The 8,720-nt window shown below is 56.4% G+C and overlaps 1 protein-coding gene across 1 annotated transcript; it reads right to left on the bottom strand.

Moving 5' to 3' along the window:
• Positions 1 to 1,192: 1,192 nt before the first annotated feature.
• CIMIP2C (ciliary microtubule inner protein 2C) lies at positions 1,193 to 4,175 on the bottom strand. Its single transcript, XM_088530765.1, has 4 exons — positions 4,099 to 4,175; positions 3,125 to 3,155; positions 2,540 to 2,652; positions 1,193 to 1,337 (listed from the first exon to the last, which is right to left on the bottom strand). The coding sequence occupies exons 1-4, from the start codon at positions 4,173 to 4,175 to the stop codon at positions 1,193 to 1,195; spliced, it is 366 nt and encodes a 121-aa protein (XP_088386891.1).
• Positions 4,176 to 8,720: the final 4,545 nt, after the last annotated feature.

The following is an 8,720-nucleotide window of genomic DNA, read 5'->3' as shown; positions in this document are numbered from 1 at the left end:
ATATAGGAACCTCTCTGGGACCCATCAGGAGCCATTGCAGGGTCAACACGCAAAGCTTTCCAGGAAGGTAAAATAAATGTGGTGAAAACGGTGCCATTAATGAATTTTCTCTTAGGGTTCAAGGAAATGGATGTCTCCTGGCGCCTGATCTTTGCACTGCTGGTGCAAAGTGCCTTTCTGCCTTATGCTTGTTTTCCCCATGAGTGATATCCTTGGAGCCTGGCCAGGAACACGTCCTAAAAAGCACGCACGACTTTTTGTCTCGCTGCAAGTCACTGAGAATAGGAGCTGAAAGTGATTTTAGAAATGAACTAAAAAACACGAGAACCTTCCTGGGTGCGCTAAATCCAGGCTTTTGAAGTCCCGCAGTGGTCCCCATTAGCTCACTCTAATTGGGTGAAATGTGCTCGCTGGGGGAACGATGAGGAGATAAGTTTAAAAGGGTTATTTAACTTCAGATGTCAGGGAGTGGGGGAAAAAAAATCAATAAAAAGCTACTAAAAACATCTCTCGCTTTCCAAAATAGCTACTCTAAAGAGCCCCTCATCGCTTGGGCGGTTTTGCATTTCAAATCAGGTGCTGCGTGCATAAATCCATCACAGGCCTTGGAAGAGGCTGATTGTGAACAAGATAAATGGGAAACAGCTTGGGGAGCTGCAGGCTGCGACAGGGCGAGTGCACAGGAAAGAGCGCAGCAGGTTCCCGTTCCCGGCGGTGCAGTGGGATGTGTGTTGGGTGCCCCGTTTTGCCGTCCCTCCCAGCAGTTCCAGTGCAAGAGGAGGCATTGGAGGGTTGCACCTCCACATGCTTGGTGCAAGCTCTGTACCAGCCCATGCATGCACGTGTAGGCAGGATTTTGCACCCAACTTGAGCAGGAGGTTTGTCCATGGCCTTGCAGGCTGTCCTGGTGCCACCAGCCAGCCCAGCATGCATGGGTTGACCTGGTGGCTCTTCCTCCCAGCCCCTCGCTGCCTGCAGATTATTGGCCACATCATTCCTGCCTTGGTCTCCTTTATCTGCCCCATAAGGCTGCTTGCAGGAAAGCTGCATCCTCAGCACTAAATAGTCCTACACAGTGTCTTCGCTCTTGTGGTTTTGTGCTTTATTTTCCCATTTATTTTCCTATTGTGGCTGCCTCCTTGGGGAAACCGGCGGCTCCCAGGGTGGTGTGGGGTGATGCCGGTGCCGGCTTTCATGCTCTGTACTCAAAAAAGCTGTCCCGGATTTCCCTCTCCTTGGCGGTGACCCTCTTCCCAGAGGGGAAGGTCTGGTAGGTGCGCAGGTTCTCTGGGGACACGCGGAATAGGTGCCACCGGGTCTTCCAGCTCAGCGGTGGCCTGGGGAGGAAGAGAGCAAGGAAACACAGTTACAGAGTAGATGGAAATGGAGAAACCCATCCCCTCTCTTCAGCCCTTGCCAGACCCCATCTGCAGCGCTCTGTCGCATTTGGGGCTTCCTGGTGCGAGATGGACATGGATATATTGGAGCAAGTCCACTGAAGACAACAAAGATGGGTTGGAGCACGATGGCCAAGGAGATCTAGGCTTGTCCAGCCCAGAAAAGAAGGCAAAGAGGGTTTTATTACTGCTGCCAGCTACCTAAAGAGAAGGTAGGAACCCAAGGATGCAGAGATGCAGGAGTTGGGTAGGGGAATATCAAGAGGATGGTGACGGACTCTGCTGAGAAGTGCATGGTGACAGGATGAGAGGCCATGACCCAACCAACAACCAACCTAGAAGACCCCATTGTCCAAACACGCTTGCTGGGAAAGCACAGGGGAGAGGGACATGAGCATCTGTCCATCTGTGCTCGTGGACAAGCAGCTCGTGGTCCTCGCTCTGCTCGCGGCCGCGCGCTGCTGAGCGCGGTCCAGCTGCTCAGGGGGCTCCCCAGCCCCTTGATGATGAGTGAAGCGCTGTTTCTGGGTGTAAATACTTCATTTTTCTCCCTGTTGAGCTGGGTGAATGTGGCACTAGAGGGCACCCATGCATTTCTGCTGATGCGCAGCTGCCTCCCAGCGGCTGCAGCTCCGTGCAAACCACAGGGCCAGGGCAGGCTCTGGACAAGTTTAATGAAGATACCCACACTCCAACAGCGGGCTGAGCTCCTTCCCATCCCCAGCACGTCCCCTTTCCTTTCACCCCTGCTGAAAACCTCAATTCCTTTATCCAGCCGTCGCCAAGGCACCCGCTGTGCTTGCAGCACTGGAAAGCAGCATCCAAACATTTAAACCCCATTTCAGTGGCACTGCATTTTCCTTCCTTGCCTTCAGCGTTCTCAAGTCATCCATGCAGATCTGGGGAGCTCCAGAGCGTTTCCATGCACCACCAGCACACTGCCACAGCCCCTGCACTGATGCCCAAGCTGCAATGTTCCCACCTGTCCCAGCCTATATGCACAGGGCCTTATGGTGCAACCAGGTACAGGTTGCCTGCGCTACACTGGTTTTGCCCCAATACCTGCACTGGATTTGCCCAAATAACCCCTGTTCTGGCACTACTTGCCACCGCCGGATGGGAGAGCAGCGCTTGGCACTCACAGGTCCAGCGGGTGAGGATATCGCTCCTTCTGCTTTGGGGGCAACACGAAGTAGGGAACAGCATGGAGAGCCCCGGTCTTGTCACGGTAAAACTCCCGGTGCTGCTGGGCCAACTAGAAGCAGCGAAGAACAAGTTATTTAGGGTTGCATGCATCAAAGCATGAAAGCAGCAGTGCATAAACTCGTGTTGGCTCCTGCTCTTCCACACTCGGAGCCCGGCTTGCAGTGGGATTTCGTGCATGGTGCAGGAGCTCCAGGAGCAGGTGAGCTCCGAGATGTCCCTGCTTGTTGGCAGCCACACTGGGAAGCAGCACCCACGCTCATCTCTCTAATACCCACGCTCGTCTTGTCAATACCCATGCTCACCTTGTCAATACTCATGCTCGTCTTGTCAATACCTACACTCATCTCCTTGATCCCACAGTTTTGTGGCTACACAGGCAGTATCCGTTGCATCCAGGATGCTCCTGTCTCCCCCAGGCTTCTGCCAGTGCCCGAATTCTGTCCCTGGTGCAATCCTCAAGTACATGTATGGGTTTTGGCTCCATCTGCCACTGTTGTCACCAGGTGGCCCCCCGTCCTCACCTGGTAGAAGGTCTTCAGCTCCTCCCCACGGCTGGGGCGGGAGGGGAAAGGCAGCGGGATGTGTGGGTGCTGGGGACGGCCCTGTGACCAGCACGCGGGATGGCCGGGAAAGAGCTTTGGGAGCTGGTGTTTCCGCTCGGGGATGCCTCGTTGGCAGCCTTGGAGGTGTTTCACGGCGGTGTCCCTTGAGGTGTCCCCAGTGGGAAGCATGATGTCCGGGACACATCCTGGGAACCTGCAGGGGAAAGCAGGAGCTCAATCTTCTGCTTAGGTCAGGACAGAGCCAGAACGTGTCCCCCGCCCCATCCCGCTCGTGTCCATCAGCATGTGCCCACCTCCGCTACCCATTGCATCCCATGAGTTGTGCATTGGAGCATCCACTTGCCACCAGCAACATCCTCGGCATCAACCCTCTCTCGTGCCCCTCAAACGTCACTAAACCCCAAAGTTTCTCCGTTTCCAGTATCTTCCTAAATCCTGATGTTTCTCCACTTCTGGTATCTCCTGAGGACACCCTTGACACCCTTGTCCACTAAGGTCCCTGTCCTTCCCGCCATGTCATTCCCTTCTTCTGGCCTTTCTTTTAAGAACTCTGATAGTTTTTCCCCAAGAGAAGGTTGCTAGTCAGGATTTCCGATTTCCTCTGTTAATCCTGATTTCTGGTCACGTGGGACATGGAGGCAACCAGTGCAATGAGGAAGCTGGAGGTTCAGACTTTGCTTGAGAGTCAATTAATTGCCTGCATCTCTTAAAACAGAGAATGGATCACGTATGTGCTGGGTTACAGACCCTTCACCCTTAGGACAATCCACCTGGATAGGAGAAAGCAACTAGACTCCAAAGCTCTCCAGTGCCTGCAACGCCAGGAACACTGATGCAAAGATCCTAACACCAGCTGCACATCCAACTCCACAGAGAAGAGGCCAAGAAGGGGCCAAAGAGTGGAGGAAGAGATGAAATTTGGCATGGCTCACCAGGACAAGAGCTTCTCCAGGTCTATGGAGGGACCAAAAGCCACCAGAGAGCTCTCGACCACATCTGAGAAGCCCATCTCACCGCAGGTGGTGTGAATTATTCACCACCATGTGTGATACGCATGAGCAGAAGAGAAAATCCTCCACTCCATTGAAATAAAGACAACCTCCGACCCATGTAAAATGGACCTAGGAACGGGAGGATGTTGGGCTGTAATTTCATTAATTGAAGCAGTGGAAGACGCGGCAAGGAGGGACTGGGCAGCCCCGTGGTTCCGCAAAGCCGGAGCATCTGTCCCTTGGGGATAGTGACCTCCTGGTCCCCCCATGTGCCATAGGCAGCTCTATGGTGGGGAGGTGTCCACCTCCTGCAGGGATGGAGACCAGCTCCCGACTTCTAGACTCCAAAATGCCTTGGGTTGGGAATGCAATGCCAGAAGAGAGCCCTTCAACATAATTAGGGGCTGGAGGTAACCTCAGGGGCAAGAGCAGCTTCTGGGTGTTTTGTACCCACCAAACTGGTGTCTGCTACACCAGTGGTGGAGTCCGTTCCCCTCCAGCCCCTTGTCCCTTCTGTGTCCTGGCAAGTTCCCCTGTGTCCCCTGTGCAGGACATGATGTGCAGGATGCAGAGAAATGAAGGGTGCAGGGCCCTGGCTGGGGAGATGCTCAGACTCCTTGGGCAAGGACCGTGCAGGAACCCTGGGACCAAGTGTGGGGTCCAGGCAGGGTCCTGGTCCTGAGTGCAGGGTCCATGCAGGGTCCCGGGGCAGGATGCGGGGTCCTGGGGTGGGATGTGGGGTCAGAGTGGGGTCCCAGGACTGGATACTGGGTCCATGTGGGGTCCCAGGGCAGGGTGTGGGGTCCCAGAGTGGGATGCGGGGTCAGAGTGGGGTCCCGGGGCAGGATGCGGGGTCCATGCAGGGTCCCAGAGCAGGGTGCAGGGTCCCAGGGTGGGATGCAGGATCAGAGTGAGGTCCCAGGGCTGGATGCAGGGTCCTGGGGTGGGATGCAGGATCAGAGTGGGGTCCCAGGGCTGGATGCAGGGTCCATGCGGGGTCCCGAGGCTGGATGTGGGATCCATGCGGGGTCCCGGAGCAGGGTGCAGGGTCCCGGAGTGGGATGTGGGATCAGAGTGAGGTCCTGGGGCAGGGTGTAGGGTCCTGGGGTGGGATATAGGATCGGAGTGGGGTCCCAGGGCTGGATACAGGGTCGGTCGTCCCGGGGCAGGGTGTGGGGTCCCGGGTGCCAGCCCGACCCCTACCCGGTGCCGCGGCTGCCCATGGCCCCGACCCGGGCCCGGCCCGGCCCCGTCCCGCTCAGCTCCGCCCGGCCCGGCCCGGCTCGGCCCCGCTGGCAACGAACAGCGTCACTGGGCAACGGGGGGAGCCCCAGCACCGCGAACGGCCCCGCCACCGCCCGCGACGGTCCTCACAGCCCTGGAACCCACTGCTGCTTCCCCCAGCATCCCTACATCCCTGGTACCCACCGTGCCCCCCAGGATCCCCACGGCCCTGGTACCCACCGTGTCCCGCAGCATCCCAACCCACCCCGGTACCCACCACTGCTTCCCCCAGCATCCCCAAACCCCTGGTACCCAGAATGCCCCCCATCATCCCCCGTACCCACCGCTGCTTCCTCCAGTATCCCAACCTCCCTGGTACCCACCACTGCTTCCTCCAGCATCCCAACCCCCCTGGTACCCACCACTGCTTCCCTCAGCATCCCCTATCCCCAGCACCCACCGTGCCCCCCAGCATCCCCACACCCCTCTGGTACCCACCATGTGCCCCACCATCCCCACGCCCTTGGTACCCCCGTGTCCCCCAGCATCCCCACATCCCTGGTACCCACCATGTTCCCCAGCATCCCTGGTACCCATCGTGTCCCCCAGCATCCCCACAGCCCTGATACCCACCACTGCTTCCCCCAGCATCCCAACCCCCCTGGTACCCACCGCTGCTTCTCCCAGCATCCCCACACCCCTGGGACCCACCATGCCCCTCTCCCCAGCTCCTCCATACCCCTGGCACCTCTTAGCTCCCACCCAAAGCCCTGTACCCCTCCTGGCACTGCCATCAGCACCCCCTGATACTCCCTTACCCCTGTTCTCCCTCCCATACCCACCGCAGCCCCCCCCATATCCCTGTCCCACCGTGGCACTGCCAACACCACAAAATCCATGTGTCATCCCCCTCATAGCATCCACCGTGACACCCCCAGTACCCCACATCCCTGCACCCCTCCTGGCACCACAGCACCCACCTCATTAGCTCTGCCCCACCACTGCCCTGCTGGTTCCCCATATCCCCCCACCACGGCACCCACTGTTGCACACCCCTGGTACCCCCATCAGCCACCTACATCCCCCCAGCACCCCTTTAAAGACAATCATGTCTTTAAATCATGCACAATTCAGGAAAAACAGGGAAATGTCAAAGCTGGGTTTGCAAAAGGATCGTACACAGAGAGCTGCTGCCCTGCACCGACTCTGGAGGAACAACCTAGATTTGGCATTTATGGAAGAAGAAAAAGCCCTGCGGCTCCCTGCTACCCGCCAGCAGCAGCCTGCAAGGTTTCAAATTGGTCTGAAGGTTTCAAAGTGGTCTGTGGGGGAGAAAATGGCAAGGGGAGAAGGTAAACGGAAAATAATGCAAAAGGCCAAATGGATTTAAGAAGTCAGTGGTGCTAGACCAGTTAGATTGCTTTCTTTGGAAGCACCGGATCCCCTTGTTGGGAAAGGGGAGTGGATCTCCTCCAGCTGGAGCTAATGCAGCTTGGTAAGGGTGGATATTAACTACTGACCCAGCTAGAGGAGGTGGAAATTAGTGTTGGATGTGTGACCTGGGTGAGGATGCAGCTGAGAGAGCTGGGTTGGAAAACATTTACGAGTGAAGCTCTTCAGCAGCCAAGCTTGGGACTAGTTGTGTTTCAAGCTTCCTTAATGAATATCATGAGAGGCAGTGGATAAACCCACTGAGGACAAGCTCCATGGGGAAGGAGGCTGGGAATATTGCATGGAAATGACCCATTGGGCACAAGACATCTCCTTGTTGCCTGGTTGAGACCAGGGCATTTCTGCCCATGAGTGGAGTCTGTGGAGGCACCTGGGAGCCCAGGGTACCACCATGCTCATCCTGGCCAGGGAAGATGCATCCAGGAGGGAAGAGGGGAGGAAGGACCCCAGGGAAGGGGGGATCTGGTCCTTCAGGAGAACATGGCAAGAGCTTGACCCGGTGGGTCAAATAACCAGGGATGGAGGCAGATACTTCACAGCTGTTGCCTGGTTTTGGAAGGATTAAGGTGCCAAGGTGGCTCCTGGTGCTGCCTCAGCGCTCCCAAACCTGGCGTTTCCTTGGAGCACATCTTCTTTGTCTGCCTGCAAATGAGCTGCCAGGGTCCTGGTGTCCCCCCGTGGACGGGGATGGCTGGATGCAGCCAGGAGATGCTGGGGCACTCGTGCATTCCCTGTGCATGCACAAACCGCCTCTTTTCTCTGTGAGGACTGAGCAAAGGGACCCAGAGAGCTGAGAAATGAGCTCAAATTCAGCCTCTCTGGAGCTCAGGGGAGCTCTCATCACCTGCTCCCGTGCATCCCTCCTTTCACAGCGAGCCCTTTAATTTGCTAGCAGTTCTGCTCAAGCACAGACAGTCTCCATAGGGTTTTTTTCCTCCAGGAATTGGTACACACATGGAGAGCCGCCCACTGCAGCGCTCAAAGTGATAGCTAAACCCAAGCAACTTCGTGCTGCAGAGCCTCCTTCCTGCCGCTTTCCTCCCCAAAACCCTTCAGAAATGAACAGTTTGGCTACAGGGAGGGGGGTGATGGCAGATGGAGAGAAACCTGGAGCTGTGCATGGGAGGAGAGGCCTCCAGCTGAGATCCACAAGCAGGAGTTGCTGTGAGATGAGCAGGGAATGAGGAACAGGGGCTGTTCCCAGCCCGTTTTTTTGTTTGCAAACTGCAAGTCCTTCAGCTTTTACTTGTAGACTGCATGGAAAATGAATCAATGCCCATTCCTAAGCCTTGGAGGCGCGAAGCTCTGGGACTGGCTGCTCTGGAGTGGCCTGAGGAACATCTGCATTGCAGAAGACAGGGTCTTTCCTGCTCCTTTTCCTTGTGCTTTCAGCAACGGCCAAGGGATGATGGAGCCGCGATACCCCTTTTGCATCCAGGCAGGATTGCCCTTCAGGCTGATGGGGTTGGGAAAGCTGGATCTCCCACGGCTCCTCTGCTGCACCCGGATTTGGGAATGCAGCTCTGCATGCAGGGCTGGGCTGGTGCCGGTCCGGCAGGATGGAGCCCTCCCTTTCTTGGCTGGTTTTATTGGATTGCTGCAGGATGCTGCCCGGAGGGATCAGGGAAGCAGCGTGGGGTCTCCCTGCCCAAGGAGCGGATGCAACGCGTTGGGCTGTAACGCTCACGCGTGTCTCTGCCCTGGGTTTGCAATATATTAGCATCCCATTAGCACCTAAGCCTCACTTGGAACCTAGTCCAGGGACTGCTGTTGATGGAAGGGGCTGAAGTCAGTCCCCAAACCCGGTGCATTTGGTGCCACCCACAAACATGAAGAAAAGAAGGAGAAAAAAAAAAAAAAAACAGAAAAACACAGCAACTTTTTGT

Source organism: Tinamus guttatus, unplaced genomic scaffold, assembly GCF_059628265.1.
Source record: "Tinamus guttatus ecotype Peru unplaced genomic scaffold, ASM5962826v1 Tinamus_guttatus_pri_ptg000386l, whole genome shotgun sequence".
In the NCBI taxonomy this organism is placed as follows: Eukaryota; Metazoa; Chordata; class Aves; order Tinamiformes; family Tinamidae; genus Tinamus; species Tinamus guttatus.
Note: the sequence above shows the minus strand (reverse complement) of the source record. Positions and strands in the feature narration are given on the sequence as shown.